Below are 27,892 nucleotides of genomic sequence, written 5' to 3'. Positions count from 1 at the left end.
TTTCCTTAGTACAGGTGATTCCTATTACACTAAAGCTTAGACCAGTGCTTTTCAAGGTCAGTCAGTAATCTCCCAGGAAAAGTCTCTGAGTATATCTTATTTAATACATGTTGTTCTCTTTATGTTATTACTGTAGTTACTGGTTGACTTTTATTGGCTCATTTTGAATGCTGATTCAAGAACAACCTTAACACACACCAGGTGGGATCCCTGACTTTGTCAGAGCGCAGGAGTATCGGGTTTCGTGGTGCTTGTATGCTAAACAAGTGACCATGTTTTTTTATATTCCAATTCAGAAAACTAGCTCTTGGCCAGACGCAAGCAAAAAATATTAACAAAGTATAAGACTTAGCCTGTCTTACAATTTCTCTTTACTTTAGCCACTGGATGTGAAGAATGTTATTTATAACCACAACCCTTTACAGACTACTGTTTCTCCTCACTCACCTTCAGTTGTACTTCCTCTTTCGGCAAAACAAGGGTGAATTTCGCACAATTCTTTTCAGTTGAATTCTGCTCAGCAAGGCATGTGAGGTCTATTATGTCTAATTTGTCAATATACTGCAAAGATAAAGGAAGATCACATTACATTATTTCATGGGTAATACATATTAGTTCTAGCAGGAAGCAAAATAAGTAATAGCTTCCTTTCAACTGATTAGTACTTTGTATGATACCCTGGTTTTCCTAATCCCAGAGGACATGTGGAAATGTATTATGTGGTGGTGTGCTGAACCTGGCTCACATAGGTTTGCAAAAGCCAATTGTTAAATTTTCAGGAATTTTGTAAGCAGGTTGTTAAACAGCCATTATTTTAAAAAATTGAATTATATAAACATACCAGTAAATAAATTACATTCAAAGCAAAAGTAATTAAAACAAAATTTGTTACATTCTAATTGTATTTCTATATTTTACTGTTCTGTATGTTCTTAAGGTTATTTACATCTTCATTTCTGTATGGTGAAAATACCATATAATACTGTGCTACTGTGCTTTTCTTCCCAACTACATGTTCAGTGAGGTCATAGTGATAGGTTGAAATCAGCCATGGTAGGAGTATTTTACACCATGGAAATTGGTAAACCTTACAAATCAAGCTTGATTTATTATTTTGTTGATGTCCAGGGGCAGCACTTTTTTTCTGCAAAAGGCCAAACAGTACCTACTTCAGGCATACATACAGCCTGTTGCACATTCTTTGTTTTTGTTTTTTTCTTCAGAAGCACTTTAAACATATAAAGACATTCTTAGCTCAAAGACTGAACAAAATCAGGCCATAGGCCAGATTTGGCCCATCATCCAGATTATTGGCCCCTGGGGTAGGCTTTAAAAAGTAAAGGAAAAAATGTTAATATGCAGATGAGATAGGTTTGTTGTGTCTGAATCTGTTTCACTGTAAATAGAACAAAAATTGACAAAATATTCTTCCAATTCAGCAAAGAAATTGCTCACATTTATTGATTTTAATAAATACATGATGTTTTAACATACATTATTGTTTTACTTTCTTTTTACTCTTTAATGTAAATGAAAATATTAGACAATATTCATGTCAAATATCATAATGCATTTATTATGGAAATAGATTTTAAATACCATTTAAATCTCCATATGTCAAATTATGATTGAATTACATTGACAGTTGCTTACCAATGCAAAAGTTAGGCAAAAATCAAGGAAAGCATTCTGTGAGAATGAATTGTCTGTATGGACATTACAATAAAGACTATTGTGTGTTTTTCTAATTGTGTACTATACATTGTTCATATCAGTAATATTTATAACAAGTTTATGTACATATATATTCATACTGTTTTCCAGAAAACTATTCAACATTTACTACACACCACTGATTATGGCATTCCTATTAAGAAATTCCTATCCTATCCAAGATAATAAAAATATTTGTTCTGAGAAACTGGTCAATTTCCATTCTCTATATGCAACAGGCTTGCCTTCTAGTGGTAGAAAGAACCACCTGTAGTAAGTATAGTAGGGTTTTTATGATATATATATTTTTACTAAATTAGCCTCATTCTTGAGTTCTTTTTATCTTTTTACATTTCTTTCAACTGTGCCCAATATAACTTATTTTACTGTATATTTGTAAGTCTTATTTTTCTGAGTAAAGTAGGACATAAAAATAGATATGTAATTTTTTTCCAAAGCTATTTCTATATTGATGAAGTTGAGAGTAAGTTTGAGTTGGCCTAGTTATTTTCAATTTAACCATTCCACAATGTATATATACTTTAAAACATCATGTTGTACATAATAAACAATTTTATATTTAAAAAAATAAAAATTTATTTATTTTTAAAATATGGAAGGAGAGGCACAAGGGAAGAAAGAATCTAAAATTAAACAAATATTTTTTCTGAGGGATTGTCTAGATCAAGCTCAGTGAGTTTTGCTGCAACGAAGGAGGAAGCAACAGAGGAAGAGGAAGCAGTTAGATGGAGTGCGGTTGCCTGATCCATTGATTAGAAGAAAGGAAGTCATATCTTTGTGTTGTTATTTGTATCTTGTGAAGAGGCTTAAACGTCATCTGTCTAACCTCACTGACATCTGATGGCATCTCTGCCAGGGTATCCTTTTATTAGTCATCCAGTCTGTGTTCAAACATCTCTAACATGGAACTCCTGCCTCCTGAGCACCTCTGCCTACTAGCCAGTTTTTTCTTGTATTAAGCCACAGCTTTCCTCCAATTTTCATCCATTGCTCCTAATCTCTTCTTTCTGGAGTAACATGAAACAAATTCAGTGACCCTTTCACACGACTTCCTGACAGCCTTTCAAATATTTAAAGGCAGCTTTAAATTCTTCCCTTTTGTAAGATAAAAATCTACACTTCTCACCTTGTCTATCCTAGTGCTTTCTTCTGAGACTATCACTTTAAGAAGTTCCCAAAAGGTCTGTATACTCTTAACAAAAATTGGTAGATGGGGAATTCTGAGTCATTTCATTATAACAATCTCTTTATGGCATGGTGATGACGAAGGCTGGCTTAGGAGAAGACCTGGACTGTACCTTTCATATTTCCTGTCTGACCTTGTACAATTTCTTAATCTTTAAACTTCACTAATCTCATCTATAAAGCCAGAATTAAAATAGCACCCATTCTGCAGAGTTGTGAGAATTAAATTAGACAATGCATGTAAAATGCCTGAATGCTTACTATGTGCCAGCTACTGTCTTAGGTCCTTACATGTGCTATCTCATTTAGTTATTTTGAGAACCTTATAAAATAGACTACTATTTTTATTCTAATTTTAGAGATTTGAAGACTGTGTTGGAGATCTTTTGTTTGCCCTTTTAGATTCACTTTTATTCCTTCACCACCCAACACTCTGCATCTGGAGAGAGACCTGTATGGACAACATCAAGGAGCTCCGTACCCTTTGAGTTCCTATTGGGTTGGACCACTGGAGAACAGTGGCAGGAGATCAGAAGAGTGAGGGTGGATATTTATTACCCTGCGCAGTTGCTCCCTCAATCAAAGATCATACTCTCCTCAAGGCAGTCATCTCCATACAATTCTCACTACTTTCCCACTCTTTGCTCTCAATCCTAGATGTGGTAATGGACACTTGCTAGCCTCAGGGTTTTGTACTATCTTTGTAATTTTCCTACACCCTGCTCACTGCTTTGCATATTTATTAAAACTTCATTAAATTCTCTTCAAATTGCCCAATTTGAGATGTCTTCTGTTTTCTACCAGTTTCCTGTCTGATAACACTGAGACACAGAGAGGTCGGTTAACTGGCCCAAGATTCTGCAGTTAACAGTGGCAGGGCTAGGACAAACACCCAGGCAGGCTGTCGGAAGAGACCAGGCTCTTGATTACTAAGCTTTACTGCCTCTTGCCATGTAGTAAGTGAGCAACAATTGTTAGCTCTCTCACTTACTGTGCATTAGAAAAGGTTAGAATGAAAGCTTTTTTTATATTTATGGACATCAGTGGGAAATTGGAATGCACAAAAGAGGAATTAATTTTGTAAAATTTATTATGGCATTTGAAAACATTCTACATTACACGGGTTATTTTTCTGTCTCTTTCATTAGATGTTGGCTTCTAATAATGATGTTCTAAGAAGTATGGGCTACTATATCCAGATCCAGAATGTTTATATTTAATCAAGTTACTGGCTCAGAAAATCTCTTTTTTTTTTTTTTTTTTTTTGAGACGGAGTCTCGCTCTGTTGCCCAGGCTGGAGTGCAGTGGCCGGATCTCAGCTCACTGCAAGCTCCGCCTCCCGGGTTCACGCCATTCTCCTGCCTCAGTCTCCCGAGTAGCTGGGACTACAGGCGCCCGCCACCTCGCCCGGCTAGTTTTTTGTATTTTTTAGTAGAGATGGGGTTTCACCGTGTTAGCCAGGATGGTCTCGATCTCCTGACCTCGTGATCCGCCCGTCTCGGCCTCCCAAAGTGCTGGGATTACAGGCTTGAGCCACCGCGCCCGGCCCAGAAAATCTCTTATAAATATAGTGTTCCAAGGTAGGTAAGCATTTGCCACTAAAATGCTATATCTTATTCCTGGAAGAACTGAAACATACAATCGGAATTTGAAATTAATATGAATAAATAAATCTCAGAATCCCTTTATTGTTATTCTCATGTTTAAGCCCTTAGAAGTCCTGCTTTGTGAAATATGTTTTTGTCTTTTCAGAAAACTTAAATAGTGGCTTTGCATGCTCTGGAGATCGTTTTCTTCCTTTCCAATTATAAATGCATGCTATAGCAAGATAAAAAATGGGAGAAATTGAAGCTATCACTTGGTATTAAGCAATATATGTGCATATGTCTTGTTAAAAATTTTTACTTTGTAACTAAGTTATCAGAATCAGAAAGAAAAGAATGAAAAGTAAAAAACATGAGTCAATATCTTCTTCTGAATTGCCCAGGAAAATTTGCCATTGTTCCTGTCATCATTGATGGCCTTCACAGATTTAAACTTTCTTTTTTGAATTAATTTTAGCAGAGCATCTTTATTCTTGGATGACAGAAAATGCAAAATGAATAATATGCTATGTGACAAGGTTGTATTGGGAAACAATGGAATCAGCTGAACGTGTTTACTTACTATTGTACTCTTTTTGTCGGTATAAAAGAAAAGTGTAGTTCCTCTCAACTCTGTCCAGTAATGCTCATACTCCTGTGGGAAAGAAATCATAAGCCTTATTTCATTAGTGTATATTCAACTATTTTTCTAATAATATTACTCTTTGTAACTTTCTTAATTGCTTCTGTGATATAAGAAGACTTCTTTATCCTGGATGATTCTAATTTTATAGCTTAATTTTACATTTAATTCTTCTCGTTTTTTGAGATAGGTTCTGTGGTCTCAATATGTCACCCAGGGTGGACTCTCCAACTCCTGGGCTCAAGGAATTCTTCTGCCTCAGCTTCCCTTCCAAGTAGCTGGGACTACAGGCATATGCCACCATGCCTGGCTTAGGCTTAACATTTAATTTCCTTCCTTCCTCCCTCCCTCCTTCCTTTTCTTTTCTTTTCTTTTTTCTTTTATTTTCTTTCCTTTCCTTCCTTTCTTTCTTTCCTTTTTCTCTTTTCCTCTTTCCCCTTTCTTTCTTTCTTTCTTTCTTTCTTTCTTTCTTTCTTTCTTTCTTTCTTTCTTTCTTTCTTTCCACTCTTTTCCTTTTCTTTTCTTTCTTTTTTCTGAGTCTGGCTCTGTCACCCAGGCTGGAGTGTAGTGGTACAATCATGGCTCACTGCAGCCTTGAACTCCTGGGTTCAAGCAATTCTCCCACTACAACCTCCAGAGTAGCCAGGACTACAGGCCCATGCCACCACTTGATTAAATCATTCTCAAATTTATTTTAGTATAAAGTTTCAGATAAGGATATACAATCATGTGCCACAAAAAGATCTTTTAGTCAATGACAAATTGCCTATATGACAGTGGTCCCATAAGATACAATGGCACTGAAAAATTCCCATCAACTGTCATGATGTTGTAGCACAATGCATGACTCAGGTGTTTGTGGTGATGATGGCAAACAAACCTACTGCATTTCCAGTCAAACAAAAATATATGACATATAATTATGTACAGTAAATACTTGTTAATGATTAATAAATGACTATATTACTGGTTTAGGTACTTACTACACTATACTTTTAATCATTGTTTTAGAGTGTACTACTTCTACTTTGAAAAAACATAACTATGAAGCAGCCTCAAGCGCATTCTTCAGGAGGTATTCCTAAAGAGGACATTGCTATTATAGAGATGACAGCTCCATGTGTGTTATTACCCCAAAGGCCATCCACTGGGGCTGGGCATGGTGGCTCAAGCCATAATCCCAACACTTTGGGAGGCTGAGGTGGGCAACTCCCTTGACGCCAGGAGTTCCAGACCAGCCTGAACAACATGGCAAAACCCCGTCTGTATCTAAAGATACAAAAATTAGCCAGGCATTGTGATGTGCACCTGTAATCCCAACTACTCAGGAGACTGGGGCAGGAGAATCACTTGAACCCAGGAGGCAGAGGTTGCAATGAGCCGAGATCATGCAACTGCACTCCAGCCTGGATGACAGAGCGAGACTCTATCACAAAAAAAAAAAAAAAAAAAAAAAAAAAAAAGAAGGAATAAGATATGAAGGTGGAAGACAATGATATTGATAATCTTGACCCTGTGTAGGCCTAGGCTAATGTATGTGTTTGTGTCTTAGTTTTAAACAAAAAGCTTAAAAAGTAAAAAAATAAAATAAAGAATTTTAAAAATATAAAAAGATAATAGAATACGGATATAAAGAAAGAAAATATTTTTGTAGAGCTGTACAATGTGTTTTTGTTTTAAGGTAATGTTACTATAAAAGAGTCAAAAAGTGACAAAAGTTTATAAAGTAAAATAGTTACCGTAAGCTAAGATGAATTTGTTAATGAAGAAAGAAAAACTTTTTTATAAACTTAGTGTAGCTTGAGTGTATAGTGTTCATAAAGTCTGCAGTAGTACCTGGTGATATTCTAGGCCTTCACATTTACTCACCACTCACTCACTGACTTACCCAGAGAGACTAACAGTCCTGCAAGCTCCATTTGTTGTAAGTGTCCTATACAGGTATACCATTTTTTCTTTTATACCACATTTTTACTCTCTTTTGCTATGTTTAGATAAACAAATACTTACCTTTATTTTACAACTGCCTACAGTATTTAATACAATAACATGCTATACAGGTTTGTAGCCAAGAAGCAATAGGCTATATCATATAGCCTAGGTGTGTAATAGGCTATACCATCTATGGTTGCATAAGTATACTCTGTGATGTTCACACAATGATGAAATCACCTAACAATGCATTTCTGAGAATGTGTCCCCATTGTTAAGTGACTCATGACTGTAATTTGATTTGTGTTTAAATAGTTCATTTTCTAAAACTTTCCTCATTGATTTAGGACTTTTTATGCAATTTCAGTGGAAGCTTACACATGTCAGATGGACCAATGAAGGGCCCAGGATAGGAAAAGCATATAGTATCTACCTTCTAGGACAGATGAAAGAATTTAATGAATTAATACATGTAAAGCACTTAGCAGAGTACATGGCTCATAGTTGGGGTTCAATAAATAGTACATATTATTGACAGATCAAGAAAATGTGAGAAATTGATAATTTAACACCATCAAAGCTGAACTTTAAAATCCAAATCTTATTCATGTGGTGAATATTTAATTATTAATACATTCATATTACTCTGGATTCTACAGAAATATGACTTTTGAAGTTTAAAGTACGTAAATAACCTAGTCAAACTCCCATTTCATTCAAGTGAATTTATTTAAATAAATACAAAGAGTGACTATATTACAAAAGAATGACAAGTAAGTTTTAAAAATAAAATCCTTTCACATCTAAAGATTTACCTTCATATGCAACTTTTTCCAAAAGTGTGTTTTTAAAAATTCCAATTATTTTAATAAACATGTTAATCATTCCTTCCTTTATGGTTTGATAAGCTGATGTTTTACAACTTATTGAACCATCATGACATATATTGGTGATTAATATAAGAAAGTTATATAAAGGGTTCTCTTTTATTGTGCATGTGAAGATACTTTGTTTTATGGTATTTTGTGTCTCTTCAATATTGACATATCCTTTATGTTTTTTAACCAGTATGTTTGTCAGCTCTTCAGAATTTATATGCTTATTTTCTCAAATAGTGACAACTCTATAAGTCAATCTTGCTTTTAATTCCCTGGCTACCAGGAAGCTCAAGATTAAATTCATTTTGAACTACAATCACCTTTTTTTCTTATGTTTTTGGTAGAATTCTTTTCTTTCTTTGTCTTCATGGCTAATAAGATAGTATATCAGTTAGCTTCTCCCATGTAACAAGTCACCCTGTAATTTAGTGGACTAAAATAAAGCAAATTATTTCTCTTTCTCACCATTCTATGGTTGGCTGATGACCTTTCTGCTCTGGGCTTGCTTGGCTATGGCTGAATGGTCTAAGGTGGCCTCACTTACTTGTCTAGGGTCTTAGCTGGGAAGGCAGGAATGACGGGGAAGAGACGGACCACTGGAGTCTCACTCTATCTGCTCTCTTATCCAGTCAGCTAGCCTAGACTTGACACAGGCTGGCAAAAGGATTCCCAGGAAAAAGAGAGAGCAAAACCCAATGGGCAAGCTTATTCTAAGCCTCTGCTTGTGTCACATTTACCAACACATGTCACATAACCCAATCCAGATTCAAAGGGTAGAAATTTATTGTTTGCTATAAGTTCAATTTTTAAAAAATAGAATAAAGATTAGAGAAATAGATTCAGCCTCTTTGTAGGATGAGCAGAAAAGTCATATTTCAAAGAGAGGTACATACGGTTAAGACTTGAACAAATTGGTAGTGTGACTGCAGCAGTCAACCTCAGGGGCACATTGGAATTTGGGACAATATATCTTTGTTCAAGCCCTGCTGTGTTTTCACTCTGTCCTCCCCCAGGTTGAGAACTGCTTATAACATGTAATGAACCTGCTGATGCCTCTTGAACCAAGAACAAATTACCATTGAAAAGAACAGTTCAAAAGGGCATATGATTGGAGGATCAGCCAATAAATGGTCCTCAAAGAAGCAGTTATAAAACTAGGCAAAGGGATTCTCTCTCTTGTCTGAAATTGAGATGCCCAATATATACCTGACACATCTCAGAGTCAAGAAGTTGAATAGGACAAGAAAACACATCTTAATATCAACCCCATCCAAAGTCTTTTCTTTCCTTCTTTTTATATAGGATGTAAAGTGTTATTGCTATAACAGTATCCCTTTACCTGTCTTTCTACCACCTTCTTATACTTTCTAATCTATTAATCTACTCTATTTTTATTTCATTTTATTTTTTGATGGAAGTCTCACTTACTCTGTTGCCCAGGCTAGAGTGCAGTGACATGATCTTGGCTCACTGCAACCTGCTCCCCTCTGGGTTCAAGCGATTCTCCTACCTCAGCCTCCCCAGTAGCTAGGACTACAGGCATGTGCCATCATGCCCGGCTAATTTTTATATTTTTAGTAGAGATGGAGTTTCACCATGTTGGGCAGGCTGGTCTCTAACACCTGACCTCAAGTGATCTGCCCACTTCAAACTCCCAAAGGGCTGGGATTACAGGCATGAGCCACCATGTCCAGCCTACTTTCTTATCTATTCTGCTCAGTGCGGCCAGGGTGAATTATCTCCTTTGCAGAGAGTAGGACTGAGTATGTAATAGGTGTGTTTGGGAGGCAGCAAGCTCAACTCAGCCCCTTCCTGTTCTCTCTCAACTCAGTCTACCAGGAGAGAGGGAGCATACTGCTGTGTTCCCTGCCATGTGGTAAAGGGCCACCAAGAGGTTCAGGCTTGTGGTTCTTAATCTGAGTCAGTGAATTGATGTAGCTCAAGGATATCCAAATCTAGAGTAACATATTAGCACAGCTTTGGCCTTAAATCTAAACTACACGTTGATAATTTGTCAATAATAAAAGTAACTAACTGATCTTCATTTGTGTGATTTCTGTGACTGGCTGGCTTCAAACTTGGGAGAAGAAAAATTCTAATAAAAGAGTATATAAAAAATGGAAAGAGAGGGAAGAGAGCCAGGCGCAGTGGCTCATGCCTATCATCCCAGCACTTTGGGAGGTTGAGGTGGGCAGATCACCTGAGGTCAGGAGTTTGAGGCCAGCCTTGCCAACGTGGTGAAACCCTGTATCTATAAAAATATGAAAATTAGCCGGAGTAGTGGTAGATACCTGTAATCCTAACTACTCGGGAGGCTGAGACAGGAGGCTCTCTTGAACCCAGGAGGTGGAGGTTGCAGTGAGCAGAGATCGTGCCACTGCACTGTAGCCTGGACAACAGAGCAAGACTCTGTCTCGAAAAAAAAAAAAAAAAAAAAAAGAATAAAAAAGCAGTTGGGTTTGGGGGAAGAGAAGTGGGTGTGACTGCCTATGGAGCTTCTTTTTGAAATTATGAAAATGTTGTGAAATTAGATACTGGTGATGGTTGTATAAGTTTGTGAATACATCAAAAGACATTGAATAATAATAATTATTATTGTGTCTCCTATATGAGAGTTCACTTTAAGGGACCAAAAATAGGAGTACCCCATAAACACAACCCCACCTCCTGCTATTGTTCCATAGGGTTGTTAAATAATTGAATGGACTAATAATGTATGTATGTAAAGCACCTAAGACCTGGGACATAGCAAGTATTTAATAAATGTTAGACACTTTAAAAAAAGAAAAGAAAAGTAAAAGAAGAGCATTGCCTCAACACTCACATTATTGGTAAGAACTTTGCATTTTTTATTAGTCACATGATACTTCTTCCATGTGGTGCTTTGTATGTGTGGGTGTGATAGCAGTATCTAAAAATTTCTAACACAGGTCTCTTTCAATGACAATATGTATGAGAAGGAGGAAATATTTTGTAAACCAGAATAATGAAACCTGTTGTCATTCTTATGTAAAATCACCCTTTCGTGTTTTCTCAAATAAAGAGATTTAAGAATCCATTGAGAAATCTGGCTTGAGCACTATAATCAGACAGCCGTTCTGTAAAAACCATACGGGAGTGACTAGTTTGTTTCACTCTATTAAAAAATACTTGAACTTTCTCAGATCTGACTTATAATTACATAACAAAACAATTAAAATTTGTCTTGCAAGTTGGTTTGTTTCTTTGCTTATCAGACCAACTCTTTTTAAGGCTTCCCCACCCTGCGTTAATGGTAAACCTCTGCAATGAAAGGAGTAAATCAAGGCTATCCTGTTTTTTGGAGCTAGGAAGCAGGTGAGGAAGAGTGCAGGAGGAGATGGGAATGTAGAGAATGCATATTGTTCTGAGAACTTGATCATCTGTGTAGTTTGTTTGTTTTGAGATGGAGTCTCCTTCTGTCTTCTGTCGCCCAGGGTGGAATGCAGTGGTGTGATTTCGATCTCTGCCCACTGAAACCTCCGCCTCCCAGGTTGAAGCCATTCTCCCACCTCAGCCTCCCAAGTAGCTGGGATTACAGGCACATACCACCATCCCTGGCTAATTTTTGTGTTTTTAATAGAGACAATTTCACCATGTTAGCCAGGCTGGTCTCGAACTCCTGACCTCACATGATCCGCCCGCCTCAGCCTCCCAAAGTGTCATTTGTGTAATTTTACTAAAGTATGGCTTCTAAGGTCTAGTCCACCTCCAGGACTGTATGATTCTTGGAGGAAAAAAATATAAGAGAAAACCCTGAAGTCAAAGCGTACCACTCTGTTCATCTTCCTAATCAGCCTCATAAGTACAGTATTACCCTGCCATAAGGTATAAAAACTAGCATTACTGATAACCAGTAAAGGTTTATTGAATTCCCTCTGTATGTACATGCAGACCTCCATTGTACTACTGAAAAAAATTATAGAGGTGTTCAATCTCAAAAGAACGATATGAATTGGGTAGAGTTAAATAGGGAAAAATGGGAGTTTTATGGGTAAGCAAACATACATAGTTGTGGAAAGGATTAACGATTTATTAAATGGGAGGAAAAACAAGTATAAAAGCACTGAGTTGAAAGCAAAGGCAGCCCTTTAGGAAAAGTAAGGTTACAAATAGCATTAGATTCTGTGACTGCAAACACAGCTGCAAACCTAAGGACAGACCAAACTGGTATTCAGTATGCAGAGACTTACAGGTCACAGTCTTGATTTCATTTCTGATAAGATGTAATAAATACACGTATAAGCTGAGTCATTTATAAATATCAATCTCAATAAAAAACATCTAGGTACCTATTCATATCTAGAGAAATACTTAAAAATTTAAAAAATTAACTTGGAAGGACATGTCTTTGGAATGAAGCACAAACTTCTTTTTTTTTAACAATCGTTTTGTGTTAAATTACTGACATAAGAGAAGAGACTAAAATAAGACTTCTGAATTTATCACTAGCTTAACTAGGAAACCTACAATCAAATGGAATTAGAACTTGAGTTTCAGAAGCAGCATAGTCAAGTGCATCACAATCAAATCCAAGCTAGCCTCCTTAATGGAAGAGGAACCTTGAATAAACTCGGTGGCCAGAACTCACTCATTTGTTTATTTGGGGTTGTTTTAGAGAGACAGGGTCTCGCTCTGTTGCTCAGGCTGGGGTGCAGTGGTGCAATCATAGCTCACTGCAGCCTCGAACTCCAGGGCTCAAGTGATCCTACCACTTCAGCCTCCCCAGTATTTGGGAATACAGGGTGTGCCACCACACCTGGCTAATTTTTTGATTTTGTAGAAATGGGGTTTTGCTATGTTGCCTAGGCTGATCTCCAACTCCTGGCCTCAAGCAATCCTCCTGCCTTGGCCTTCATAAGTGCTGAGATTACAAGCATGAGCCAGCATGCCCCACCTACTCACTCATTTGTGAAGTGAATAAAATAATTTCTACCCAGAAGAGTTACTGTAAGGATCAGAGTGACAGAACACTAAGAGCCTAGAATGGTATCCATTGTATGTTATACCTCAAAAGGTTGTACTCATTATTATATAGTCCACTTAGTCATTGGAGCAACCTATTCAGCTATGCAAGAGAGTAATTATTCTTTTCAGAAAGGAGGGAATAGATTTAAAAATGTGAAGGAATAGCCCAAATTCTAGAATTGGACTGATACTTTTATCTCTTGCCTCCCCAGTGCTCTTTTCTCATTAATATAACTAGCAAAAATGAATTAACTAGCAAAAATGAATTACAATGCAAGCTCCAGTTAAGTTTCTCTTCCCCTCTCCCCAATAAAAAGCTCTCATTCTTTCTTTTTTTGTGAGCAAATAAAGTACATTTACCTAAGGAAGAACGTTGTATAGTGGTCTCCAAAATGGGATGCATAAATTCCAAAGGTGTGCAAGATGATCCATTGGGAGAGAAAATTTTAGAATATTTAATTATATTTTATGTTTCTTAATTCATTTTTTATATATCTTAATTTACATGGAGTAATAGTATGGGACTATATATGTTTATAATTTCTAAATGAATCAATATTCTTATTTTAAGGATCTGTGCTCAAAATGTTTCCCTGAAAGGAGTGTGTTATTTTAAAATTCGGAGATTACTGCCGTAGAGAACTGTTTGTGAGCACAACTTAGACAGCCCTAAAAAATTTACTTTTTTTTTTTTTTCGAGTCGGAGTTTCGCTCTGTCACCCAGGCTGGAGTGCAGTGGCACGATCTTGGCTCACTGCAACCTCTGCCTCCCGGGTTCAAGCGATTCTCCTGCCTCAGCCTTCCCAATAGCTGGGATTACAGGTGTGTACCACCACGCCCAGTTAATTTTTGTGTTTTTAGTAGAGACGGAGTTTCACTAAATGAATTAGAGGTGAGTAGATTAGAGGAATACGATTTTGATATAGTTATGACGATCCCATGCTTATGTTCAGGTTAATAAGACATATTAAACACACTGTTTTTGTTGTTGTTTTGAGACGAGTCTCGCTCTGTAGTCCAGGCTGGAGTGCAGTGGCACGATCTCGGCTCACTGCAAGCTCCGCCTCCCAGGTTCACGCCATTCTCCTGCCTCAGCCTCCCCAGCAGCTGGGACTACAGGCTCCCGCCGCCTTGCCCAGCTAATTTTTTTGTATTTTTAGTAGAGATGGGGTTTCACCGTGTTAGCCAGGATGATCTCAGTCTCTTGACCTCGTGATCCGCCCGCCTCAGCCTCCCAAAGTGCTGGGATTACAGGCGTGAGCCACCGCGCCCGGTCAACACACACATTTTTTTTTTTTTTTTTTTTTTTTTAATTTTAGCACATCACAGATTGAAGGAATTACGAGACATTGCCCAAACTCTCTCTTATTTTCTTTTTCTTTTTTCTTCCTTTCTTTTCTTTCTTTCTTTTTTTTTTTTTTTAAAGACAGAGTCTTGCTCTGTTGCCAGACTGTAGTGCAGTGGTGCCATCTCAGCTCACTGCAACCTCTGCCTCCCGGGTTCAAGTGATTCTCCTTCCTCAGCCTCCCTAGTAGCTGGAACCACAGGCATGTGCCACCACACCCAGCTAATTTTTGTATTTTTAGTAGAGACGGGGTTTCACCATGTTGACCAGGTTGGTCTCGATCTCCTGACCTCGTGATCTGCCCACCTGGGCCTCCCAGAGTGTTGGGATTACAGGCATGAGCCATGGCGCCTGGCCCACCCAAACTCTGTCTTATTTTCAAACGGTCCCAGAAAAAATGAGCAATTTTCCCATTTGTAAGAACTGCGAGGCCATTGGTATTCCACTGTGGCATTTAATAGTTTTTATTATCAAATACATCTTCCTGGTTAATCCAGAATCATAGTGATGTGGTTTAAATAAATCTTCCCACATTATCTTTTACATAAAGATTATGTGTTTTTCATGGGTTCTTGACCTCAGATTTAGAAACCTTCTAGAATTGCATGCAAAATGGTATACGTTGGTACATTTTCCTGGAGAAAAGCTCTTTAAATACTTAAAAGTGCCCCACAAAAAAAAAATGTCTAAGAAACACCTCTCAACATTCAATGCCTTTATAGACCAGGTTACTCTTCAGTTATATTTTTTCTAGTTTAAATGTTCTAAATGACTTTGGCAGAGACCCAACTTTACATTCTGCAGAGCCTCTCAACTTCCTCCAGCCAATCAGCTCCGAAGATTACTTGGCTATATACCTGTGGCTCACCTTCTGTTCAAAGATTCCCTGGCACTTTGCTGCCAATTGCTTGGAAATTCCACTTATTTTCCATAGATTTTTCTCATAGCTACTATTTTCAAGTACTCTAATTATCACCATGCTCACTCTCCTTTGAGCCATATTACTTGTAGACCTCAAACTAATTTTAGCACATGAATAAGAATATGGTAAGTGATGAAAGGGTAAGAGAATGAATCTAACCTTTAGTGTGAGCCAGGTGTTTTACATATGCTATCCCTGAAACCACAACATAAGTAGGCATTATTGTCATCCTCTTGCTCTCTTCTCCCTGACATACAAGTAAAAGGTACTTTGTAGCCTAACTCAGTGGCCCACACCTGTAATTCTAGCACGTTGGGAGGCCAAGGTGGGCAGATTGCTGGAGCCCAGGAGTTTGAGACCAACCTGAACAACATGATGAAACCCTGTCTCTATAAACAATACCAACATTAGCTGGGTATGGTACGCACTTGTAGTCCCAGCTACTCAGGAGGCTGAGGCAGGAGAATCACCAGAGCTGGGGATGTTGAGGCTGCATGACTAGTGATTGCACCACAGCACTCCAGCTTGGGCAACAGAGGAGACACTGCCACACACACACACACACACACACACACACAGGTACTTTATTATAAATTCAAATAGAAACAAGTTAATTTCATTGGAAATATTTATGCCTATGGTTATTCATTCTGCTTCAAATAATGCTTTCTAAGAGAAGGTAAAGAGTAGAAATTCAGTAAGGAAGACATCATTCCTACTATATTAAGCCTCTTGAAAATAAAATCTTTGTGTTTTTTTCATATTCTCCAGAAATAAAAGTGATGCTTGGTGCATAGAAGGCACACAATAAATGCTGAGTGAATAAATTGCTTGAACACCTACTGTGTCCCAGAATGTGCCTTAGGAGGCAAGTAGCAAGTAGTGTACTCTCTATCTTATAGTTGAAGAAACAGTCTCAAGGAGATTGAGTAACTTGCACAAGATAACGAGCAGTAAGTGGCAAAACCATCAGATAAAGACACTCTAAAATTCTTATTCTTTCTGCTAACCATACCAATGACGTACCTTCTTTAAGCATTTAAAAAAAAACTGCTATCATAAACAGTTATTACAAACACCTTGGAAAACATTCAGTGAACAACCAAATTTAAATTACAAATTAGATTTTTTTTTTTTCTCAACTTCCCTTTCCTGGCAAAGTGTGACTATGTGGCTTACCTGTGGTGACAAGATTAAATTTACATTAAAAGCATGTAGGAACAACCTGAAAATATTCTAGTATAACTGAAAGATAATTATTTATGCATGTTTAACATCCATAACAGAATACAAATTACCATGTCTTTACTCTCAAATAGTAAATGATCTGATTATATATGTAAGAAATATGAATATGCTATTACAGATTTTTCATATATATAATTTTTCCATAAGTATTCATAAATCCTCAGAAAATATATTTTATCATCATTAAACATTTCTGATGGAATTTCTGAAAACCTTAAAGTTTTTCTAGTTTTAGTCAATATACAATTTCATAAAATTTGACGTAAGTTAATGATTTTTTCTTTAATAACAGGCAATTTTGGGCTCATTTCTCTAATTAATTTCAAGTCATCCATAATTACTATTTTAAAAGTAATGATTTTAACTAACTATAAGTTTTAATTATTACATTCAAAAATACAGAATGCTTCATGGATTTTCTTAGAGCAAAGGTATTTGTGTAGCTTAGTGTACTTAATATCCACAGTAGTACCCCAAAAATTAAAAGCCACTATCTTGAATAGTATTTTAGAACACATAACACTATATAATGTTAAACAGTACGAACTTTGTCATTTTAACAATTTTTACAAAAGCCATTTTTAATAATTTGATCATTATAAACTTCAAATGACTGAGAACAGGAGCAGGTTTAATTTCAATAATGATATTTTATCTTTTTTTTTTTTTTTTTTTTTTTTTTTTTTGAGACGGAGTCTTGCTCTGTAGCCCGGGCTGGAGTGCAGTGGCCAGATCTCAGCTCACTGCAAGCTCCGCCTCCCGGGTTTACGCCATTCTCCTGCCTCAGCCTCCGGAGTAGCTGGGACTACAGGCGCCCGCCACCTCGCCCGGCCAGTTTTTTTTTGTATTTTTTTAGTAGAGACGGGGTTTCACCGTGTTAGCCAGGATGGTCTCGATCTCCTGACCTCGTGATCCGCCCGTCTCGGCCTCCCAAAGTGCTGGGATTACAGGCTTGAGCCACCGCGCCCGGCGATATTTTATCTTAATGGTACATCTCATCATTGAAGCATAGCAATAAATTGTGGAGAAAATACAGGAAACATTTTATCTCCCAAGCCAAAGTCTTCTGTGATATTTAAATTCTTTGGAATTCTTTGGAAATTTAGCTTATTGAATTTTTTATATTAGTGCCTTAATATTACAACCTGTGTTATTATACATATTATATATTCATAGACATACAGGTTTAAGCCAGACATTGTATTTAAATTATGAAAAATTGGAATCATTTCTGAGCTCAAAGAAGAGAAGATGATTTAATTTCAACAGAAACAAGGGGGTCTCAACACATCACATCACCATGAAATAAATATTAAATTAAAACAGAAGTCTTAGGTTTAACATTATCATGTATAGACTCACCTGGTATCCTGACCGCTTGACTAACAAAAAACCTTCAAAGTACAAAGGTAGAGCAGTAATCTTTAACCTTTCCTGGAAGATCCTGCGAGGGGCTGGTTTTGGGGGCTTCTTAGCCATCATACCCCTCTCTTTGGTGTGTGGTTTGGTTTCTCGTCTCAAACAAAATGAAATCCTCCTTGTATGAGAGGAAAAGGCAACTGTTCAAAGAGGAAGTCCCAAATTGCTTTTTAACCACCAACAGGACACACACACACACACACACACACACACACACACACACACACACTTTTTTTTCCATTACTTTTTGTGAGGTAAGAAAGAACAGGTGTAATCTGACTTTTAGAGAGCAATCTCTGGGTAATCTACATATGCTTAGATTTAAAGCAGCAAAATAAACAGAAGATTAACATCACCGAAGATGAAAGAAACAGGTGTAGAGATTGTGAACTTTAGGGGAGACATCAAGAACATAGTTATTCTTTCTACCTTTGTTTTTGTTTATTGCTGTCCATTTTTATTTGCAGAAGACATGACTTGAATAAACTCTGCTTCATTAAAAATTGCTTCATAGAATAATTTTATTAGTATTATTTCTGTTGGTTAAATATTTCAGGGCCAAGTTTTGTGTAAATAAAAAAAATAGTTCTATCTCATGCCCATTTGATGCTTCACTAAATATAAACCACAGTTATGGGAACATGGAATATGGAATTTTTTTCTTTTTTCTTTTTTTATTTTTGCCAGTAGGTATTCCAAGTACATGAGTTCACAATGAATATTTAGTACTATGTTTTAAATGTATCCTCCAAAGTTTGTGTGTTAGAAACTTAATCCCCAATGCAACAGTGTTTAGAAATAGGACCTTTAGAAGGGGATTAAGTCATGAGGCATCTGCCCTCATGAATGAATTAATGAACTAATGCTGTGGGAGTGGGTTTCTTTCTCTTTTTTCAGAGGCAGGGTCTTGCTGTGTTGCCCAGGCTGGAATACACTGATGCAATCACAGCTCACTGCAGTCTTGACCTCTCAGGCTCAAACAATCCTCACATATCAGCCTCCAAAGTAGCTGGGACTACAGGGCAAGTGCCACCACTCCTAGCTAACTTTTTCATTTTTTGTATAGACAGTATCTCCCTATGTTGCCCAGGTTGGTCTCGAACTCTTGGGCTCAAGCGATTCTCCTGCTGTGGCCTCCCAAAGTGCTGGGATTACAGGTGTGAGCCATTGCATCTGGCCTGGAAGTGGGTTTTTTATAAAATCAAGTTTGGCACTTTCTGGCATGCTATCACCCTCTCTTGCTCTTCTATCTTCTGCCATGGAATGATGCCGCGTGAAGGTCCTCATCAGATGTTGGCTTCCAGCTTCCGGAACCATGAGCCAAATACATTTCTGTTCATTATAATTTACCAGTCTGTGGGTATTCTGTTACAGCAACACAAAGGAGTCTAAGATATTTGGCAAAAAATATCTGGCAGAGAAAGCTGTAAGTTTTCAAACTTTTATTTTGTTCTTTGTGCTTTCTGAGCTGCAGACCATTGATTCATGGATGGAGTTCATGAATACTATTGATACTATGATTCATGGATGGAGTTCCCACAGTTATCTAGTGAGATTTATAAAGCTATACTGGGACCAAAGTGCACTCAATGGTTGCATGTAGGAAATGGCCCTTAAGAGATTGGATTTGCCCTAGCACAGTGCAGGAAATGATGGGAGAAAAGAATATTAGAAGGAATTTTGATTTGTCTTACAGGGGTCCTAAGAATTTCTACCATTGCCTATTTCACACTCAGTATTTCAGAACTACTCTAGATTTAGAACAGCCTGGGCCCAGTGAGACCAGCCTATTATTAGAAATCAGAGCAAGCCAGGAGTCTTCAGTCTGATTCTCCTTTCCTAATGGAGAGACTGCATGATTTTCTCCACCAGTGTGGGTCCCACTGATCCTGCAGTGGGATATGAGATGCCAAATTGTCTACAAAGTAAGGTAGAACAATACAGACTGATTATCAGTAAGTTAGAGGAGAGTGTTCAGATGTATTATCAAAATGAAAACAGCTAGAGACAGACATAGAGAGTTGAAGATCCAAAATTACTGCTTTGCTTTTATAAGTTTAGACCTGCTTCTTGCTACCCAACCTTCAAATAATAAAATATAAGTCCAACTTAATTTTTTGAGACAAAAACCATAACTATTTTTTAGTTTCAGTATACTAAGAAAGTGACTTGAGTAACGGGAAAACCTCCTGATTGAATATATGACCTAATCCACTTTCTTGGCAGCTGTTAGTTGTTGTAATACAGGGGGGAAGTGAAAGGAAGGATTAAGAATTGAAAAATGAAAAGAAGCAGCAAGGATAGAGAAAGATAGAATGCTGGGGATCATCAGTGATTAGATACTGACTTTATGGCCAGAAAGTTTCATAGGCAAGAGAAAATAATACCTCTAGAAAAATGTAAAGAGGAGTTTTTTTTGTTGTTGTCAAATAAACACTTGGTTATGTTTTTTTGCCTTTAAAAAAATAAGCAACAATTTAAAAACAGCTAATCAGACGCAGTAAGTTACTTTGGTCTACTGATTTATACATCAAATTCATTTTTAATATACCAAGAATCTCCCTAAAAAAGACTACAAAATGCAAAAATCTTTCTTAAACAATATTAACCAGTTAGTCTTGTCTGCAATTACTAGTATCATTGTACCACTGCACCATTACAATGGAAATCCTCTTACAGATATCTCAAGTCTTAGGCAGTGAATAATAAATTTGTAGGTAAGGAAATACAGTAGAAAATATGTTTGGACATAGGGCTGAAGCTAATTTTGCTACTAATTGACTCTTGAGACCTTGAACAAACCACTTGACTTCTCTGGTATCATAGCTTCCTCACCCATACAATGAGGCGATGGGCTACATGACTTATTGTCTGAAGAGCTGCAAAAGGCTTTTAAGTGGTCTCCTAGTTTCCACTCTTTTTCTTCTCCAATTCATTTAAAATTCAGCCTAATCAAGATACTCCCCTACTGAAAAGACTTTAATGGATTTTCATTGCTTTTGAGATTTCTTTTTAAAATTTTTTCATTGAACATTGAATATTTATTGAATACCAACAATGGGCTCAAGCATGGCACACTGGTCCTTCATAGCAGGGCCCTTTTAAATAATAACTCCTCAAAATACCCTTTGCTCTGGTAATTTCATTTATTCTCAGTTGCCTGAATACCCTATGATCTTCCCTATCACCTCATACCTTTTCAGTCACTGTACTCTGCTTAGATGCCCCTCCTTCCCTTTGTTTATATGGTAATGTCCTACTCATCCTTCAAGACCCAGGCTGAATCTATCCTTAATTCTGAAGATTTCCTAATTTCCTGAATCTTTCTTCACCCTCCCCCCAGACACAAAAAAAGGTTATTACTCTCATTTCTGCTTTCCCAACGCAGTTTGTATGATTTCTTTTTTATAGCATTTGTCCTGTTGTAGCTATTTGTATACATTCAGATCAACAAGAAACAGTTTTTCCAAGGGAAAGATTGTGTTGAAGTAGGGGTTGGTTATAGGTAGATTGCAATATCATTTATTTACTGAATAGCTTCCAGATAAAAAATATGATTCTAGTTTGGAGAATTATTAGCTTCCATTGTGACAGGAGTTTCCTTTTTTCTGATATATGTGACTATTGGTTGACATATGATTCTTGTGTTGCCTTGTAGAATAATCATGTTACTATTAAACTATTGGAGCCCAATATTACAGCCATCGGTAGCATCTGTGTCACAGAACATTGTTATAAATCAGGTTTTATGGCAAATATAACTTAACGACTTTGGGTAAAGTATAACAGTTAACTCATATAAACCAAAATGTCAGTGATCTATTGAGTCCTCTATGTTATAATGTCATTTGAGTAAAAATCCACATTTTTTACAATAATTGAGGATCTCTAAAATACTTTTCTATCCATTTATTAGTACTGAATCAATCAAGTCTGAATAGGAGGCTCCAACTCTGCTCTAGTATTTCCACATTTCTGACCTTTGTTTTACTTAATATTTATTGATGATTTATTGCCATATGCATTATAATTTGTGTTAGTATATTTCGAAGATATTTTAATTGCATGCATTTATTTTTATAACTCATACCTGAAGAATACAGCTTTAATTTTAACCACTGCATGAAATGCTTATAGCTTATCAATGGCTGGTGTGAATCCAATACCATCTTTATTATGAGTAAATTTTTTATTACTATTGATAGAATTAAGCCACATTTTCTTTTTCTTTTCTTTTCTTTTTTTGAGACTGAGTCTTGCTCTGTCGCCCAGGCTGGAGTGCAGTGGCACGATCTCAGCTCATTGCCACCTCTGCCCCCCGGATTCACACCATTCTCCTGCCTCAGCTCCTGAGTAGCTGGGACTACAGGTGCTCACCACCACACCTGGCTAATTTTTTGTATTTTTAGTAGATACGAGGTTTCACCATGTTGGTCAGGCAGGCTAGTCTCGAACTCCTGACCTTAAATGATCCATCTGCCTTGGCCTCCCAAAGCGCTGGGATTTATAGGCATTAGCCACCACACCCAGACAAGCAGCATTTTCAGTGGAGAAAATGCACATTGTACTACCACAACTCCAGAGATTATCAGACATACAATATGGAGTTTCCTACTCCTTTGCCTGAGATATAGTGAGCCATTGTTACTCAGAAAATGTTTCCCTTAAGTCTTTTGAAACAGAAAAAAAAGGTGGGCAATCATTGTTACAGAAGTGATATTAGTAGCTCTGTCAGAACAGTTTAATTTGCTAACCCTTATAATTTTCAGTGCAAAGAGTTGCAACTGGGATGATAAGAGCCTTTCCTAGTTATGTATTTTCAAACTACTTTTGTAGTGGAAAATATCACTTTTATTACTGAGAAGTAGTTTTTGGATGCCAGGTAAATACAGGACACTGGTTTTCATACTAGGTAACTCACAGAATAATGGTAACTTTAATGGAAACTAGAAATTCAGAGTGGGGAGATAGTTTGGGGGGTAGAGGGATAATGAATTCAGTTTTAACCATTTCAAACTCAATGTATACAAAGGTTAAGTCTATGTTTTCTCTTTTATTTCTCATCCTTCATGGCTTCCTTAGGGAATAAGGTGGATTGGTGCTTACCATCATTCCAAACCCTTCTAGTGTGCTTTTCTTTATTGCAGAGGCTAAAAAGATAAAATCTACATTTCTCAGACTTCTTTGCAGCTAAGATTGAAAAGCATTCAACATGATTGACAAGGCAGAAAGGAGGCAGTGTTCATTGTTATGCTGCCTTTGTTTTTGTTTGTTTGTTTGTTTTTTAAACTCCATTGAGAGGGAGTCTGGCTATGTTGCCCAGGCTGGTCTCAAACTCCTGGGCTTAAGTGATTGTCCCACCTCAGCCTTCTGAGTAGCTGGAATTAACAGATGTGAGCTACTGCACCAGGCAACCTTTGGTTTTCTAACCAATAAAAAGGCATGTGTGGCCTGTAGGCATCTAACTTTCCTGTGGCAATGTTATCAGAAGTCCCAATGTCTGATCACTAACTTCATGGGTCAAGTCATTGATAGTCAAGTCACAGACATCAGTTGGCTGGTGCATATCATCATATCATTTTAGGTAAGGTGTGACTCTGGAGCCAGAAGCAGTCAGGAGGCTTTCTGCTCATGAGAGGATTCTTTTTTTTTTCTTTTTTTGAGACAAAGTCTAGCTGTGTCCTGCAGGCTGGAGTGCAGTGGCACCATCTTGGCTCACTGTAACCTCCGCCTCCTGAGTTCGAGTCTCATGCCTCAGCCACCTGAGTGGCTGGGATTATAGTGTGCCACCACTACTGTATAAGTATAGAACAAGCTACCATTATTCTGTGAGTTACCTAGTATGAAAACCAGTGTCCTGTATTTACCTGGCATCCAAAAACTACTTCTCAGTAACAGAAGTGATATTTTCCACTACAGAAATAGTTTGAAGATACATAACTAGGAAAGGCTCTTATCATCCCAGATACAACTCTTTGTATTGAAAATTATAAGGGTTAGCAAATTAAACTGTTCTGACAGAGCTACTAATATCACTTCTGTAACAATGATTGCCTTGCTAATTTTTGTATTTTTAGTAGAGATGAGGTTTCACCATATTGGCCAGGCTGGTCTCCAACTCCTGGACTCAAGAAATTTGCCTATCTCAGCCTCCCAAAGTGCTGGAATTAAACATGAGTCGCCATACCCGGACTCATTGGATAATTCTTATTTGTGGTGACTGATAGAGCAGGAATACCATCATCTCAAACACTGCCACTTTAAGTTCCAGCTCCCTTTCTAGCCTCATGCATTTCAAGGAAATCACTTCTCTTCTAACCACAAGCAGCCAGGAAAAGCAGACAGTAAAGCAGATAAGACAGCTTGGGCACAGAGGGAGGTGGGGGCAAAGTCTCTTGGGTAACTGCCAGACTTCACCCTCATACAATAGGCCCAGTAAAACAGTGGGCCTTAATAAGCACATTCCTTTCCCTTCAGGTGCACTAAGATAGGGAAGCTAAAAGCAGACTCCGGGGAGTATACCTGCAGTACAGAAAGATGTATGGGAAGACACACACATCTTCCTCCCAGATAATCACAGCAAAGAGACAGAAGCAGTACAAGCCTCTGATAAACTCTCCCACCCTGAATCCTTCAAAACCCTTAGTCTGTAAGAGAGTGTGCCTCTGACCTAACTTGGCCAGAAGCCCTCTTGGGTTTTCTCTAAAATAAACCTGTCTTTGACTGTCAAGTCACTTTTTGTGTTTCTTTCCTCTTTCTTTAATTCTTACAGTGATTTCCATGACATGGCAGCTTTGTAATTGTGGTGGCTTCCTGATTGCATGATGTCAGTATGATCTTGGAGACATAAGCATGAATGTCAGCTTCTCAATTTTTCTATTTGTTTTATGACTGTAGAAACATCAGCTGCCTCTTAATGGCTTAGTTCTTTAATGTGCATTTGGGAATTATTCCTGAAAATCCAAAATACATGGTTTCTTCATCCTCTCAAGAATTTTATGAGCTGTTAAATGCAGGTAGCAGATCCCTTTTTGCCAAAACTAGCCATCACAAATTGTCTTTTTTTTTTTTTTTTTTGAGATGGAATCTCACTCTGTTGCCTTGTTTAGAGTGCAGTGGTGCAATCTCGGTTCACTGCAGCCTCCGTCTCCCAGGTTCAGGTGATTCTTCCGCCTCAGCCTCCCGAATAACTGGAATTACAGGCATGTGCCACTACGCCTGGCTAATTGTTTTTGTGTTTTTAGTAGAGACGGGGTTTCTCCACGTTGGTCAGGCTGGTCTCAAACTCCCGACCTCAGGTGATCTGCCCGTCTCGGCCTCCCAAAGTGCTGGAATTACAGGCGTGAGCCACCGCGCCTGGCTACAAATTTTCTTCTATGTAATTGAACCCTGATGACCACAGTTCCCCATAGTCTATAGGATAAGTGAAAAGTTACCCTGACATTGAAGTTGCCACATAATCTAGTTCCATTGTGTCAACATGAACACTTTTAAAATTTTTATTGTTAGTTTAAGAGAAGGAGTCTTGCTCTATTGCCTAGGCAGAGTGCCATGGTGCAAACTCCTGGGCCCAAGCAATCCTCCCACCTCAGCCTCCTGAGTAGCTGAAACTAGTCACGTGCAATCACACCTAGCTAAATTTTTAAATTTTTGATTTTTTGTTGAGACTGGGTCTCACTGTGTTGCCCAGGCTGGTTGTGAACTCCTGGCCTCAAGTGATCCTGCTGCCTTGGCTTCCCAAAATGTTGGGATTACAGACATGAGCCACTGTGCCTGGCCACACTTTTCAGTATTAGTCAGGTTTCTCTGTGTCAACAGCACATCATTTCTGCCCTGTGTCTTTGCTTCTAGTTTATCTTCCTCTTGTCTCTTACTTTTAGGTGAATGATGGAGCCTTCGGAAAAACAAAACCAAACAACTCTTACTTTAGGTACTGTCTGCAAGTTACCATTTTGGTATTTTATGTTTATGAGTTTCTATAGACACTTGAATTTACAAATATGTTATATATCCTATGCCACATATACTTAATTTAAAATGACCCAAGCTTAGAAAGTAGTATAACAATTCACCAAAAGATGCTCACTCTGTATCATAAGTTACAGCTGAGAAGAAGGCAGGCACTATTCAAACTATTCTTGATAGCTTTCTTTTTTTTACAAAGAACTTAAGCATGTTTCCTGTCAGGAGCCAAAAATAAAAAAAGAGAAAAGAAAACTGAGAACTAAAGCACTTTAATGATCAATGTTTCTAATGCTTTGAGTTACAATGTGCTAAATAAGTATTAGTTTTACTACTTTTTCATTTCCCCATAAATTTATAACTGACAGTAAGAGACATGTCAATATTTTGATAATTTTTTTTTTTTTTTGAGATGGAGTCTCGCTCTGTCGCCCAGGCTGGAGTGCAGTGGCCGGATCTCAGCTCACTGCAAACTCCGCCTCCCGAATTTACGCCATTCTCCTGCCTCAGCCTCCCGAGTAGCTGGGACTACAGGCGCCCGCCACCTCGCCCAGCTAGTTTTTGTATTTTTTAGTAGAGATAGGGTTTCACCGTGTTAGCCAGGATAGTCTCGATCTCCTGACCTCGTGATCCGCCCGCATCTCACTCTGTCGCCCAGGCTGGAGTACAGTGGCATGATCTCGGCTCACTGTAGCCTCTGCCTCTCAGGTTCAAGCAATTATCTTGCCTCAGCCTCCTGAGTAGCTGGTATTACTGGCGCTCACCACCACTCCTGACTATTTTTGTATCTTTATTTTTATTTTTTTTGAGACAGAGTCTCGCTGTGTTGCCCAGGCTGGAGTGCAGTGGCACAATCTCGGCTCACTGCAAGTTCCGCCTCTTGGGTTCTCATCATTCTCCTGCCTCAGCCGCCTGAGTAGCTGGGACTACAGGCGCCCGCCACCATGTCCGGCTAATTTTTTTGTGTTTTTCAGTAGAGACAGGGTTTCACCGTGTTAACCACGATGGTCTTGATCTCCTGACCTTGTGATCCACCTGCCTCGGCCTCCCAAAGTGCTGATATTACAGGCGTGCCCAGCTTATTGCTGCGATTACTACGCCCAGCTAATTTTTGTATTTTTAGTAGAGACGGGGTTTCGCCACGTTGGCCAGGCTGATCTTGAACTCCCGACCTCAGGTGATCCGCCCGCCTCAGTCTCCCAAAGTGCTGGGATTACAGGCATTAGCCACCGCATCCAACTAATACATTTTTTTTAAAGATCATGAAACAATCAGAATTTTTCCCAAGCAAAGATTGGTTTGCATGGTTTCAGCTTACATGGTCTTTTTTAGGGTCTTGCACTACTTTGCAAAGCAATGACTGTCTGAAATTTAAAAACTGTATCCTACATTACTTGCCAATTTTCACTCAAGGTAATTTAAGTCTTCTCAAGAGTAAAATTATAATGCAGAACCATTTTATTAAGCTTTTGAAAATCTTAATATGTTTTCAATGACAAAATTTCCTTTGTGTGAGTAGAAAATAAGTTGACTAGAAGTAAACTGTCCTAGGATGCAGAATGGAGATCTACAGAATAGTGTTATTTGTTGTGATCTTGAGTTGAGAAACAATGTGTACATAATAGAATATAACTATAACTAATAAGCAATGGTTGACACAAAGATAATTTAGGAAATGTAAAGATCAGTTAATTTATACAGCACTTTACAATTAAGGACTCATTGCAGACCTTAACAACTCATAGCATTGTAAAACTGTTTTTGTAAACATTGCTGCCACCTACCTGTACATTGCAAGCACACTTTATTAACTTTTCCATTATGATCTACATAGCATAGATAGCATTTCTATTGGAGGATAATTTTTTATCAGAAAAGGATACTTAAATGAATCTCCTTAACAGAGGGACCAACATTTGGCAGTAAGGAGTAAAAGAAAAAAAAATTACATTATAAAAAACCAAAATCATAAAAATAAGTCTCTTTTATCTTAGCAAATATTGTTATAATTGCAACTATGCTATACTTTTTAGAAAAAATTCATTTTTCATGTAT

General features: G+C 37.8%; 1 protein-coding gene across 4 annotated transcripts in view; it reads right to left on the bottom strand.

Annotated features, from left to right (window-relative positions):
• Positions 1 to 18,021, bottom strand: part of LOC105463602 (signal transducing adaptor family member 1) — a 50,359-nt gene extending 32,338 nt beyond the window's left edge. For 2 of the 4 annotated variants that reach the window (XR_011621205.1, XM_024787272.2), the window contains exons 1-3: positions 17,819 to 18,005; positions 5,086 to 5,157; positions 448 to 561 (exon numbers count right to left, since the gene is read on the bottom strand). Coding sequence is in view for 3 of the 4 variants with exons in the window: in XM_024787272.2 (XP_024643040.1) it covers positions 448 to 561; positions 5,086 to 5,157; positions 17,819 to 17,938 (306 nt within the window). In the remaining variant the exon portion in view is untranslated. Of the gene's footprint in view, positions 1 to 447; positions 562 to 5,085; positions 5,158 to 17,818 lie in introns of all 4 variants that reach the window. The other 2 variants (XM_071093461.1, XM_011710804.3) reach the window with 1 other exon arrangement.
• Positions 18,022 to 27,892: the final 9,871 nt, after the last annotated feature.

Source organism: Macaca nemestrina, chromosome 3, assembly GCF_043159975.1.
Source record: "Macaca nemestrina isolate mMacNem1 chromosome 3, mMacNem.hap1, whole genome shotgun sequence".
NCBI lineage: Eukaryota > Metazoa > Chordata > Mammalia > Primates > Cercopithecidae > Macaca > Macaca nemestrina.
The sequence above is the reverse complement of the archived record's forward strand: the minus strand, read 5'-3'. Positions and strand labels throughout refer to the sequence as shown.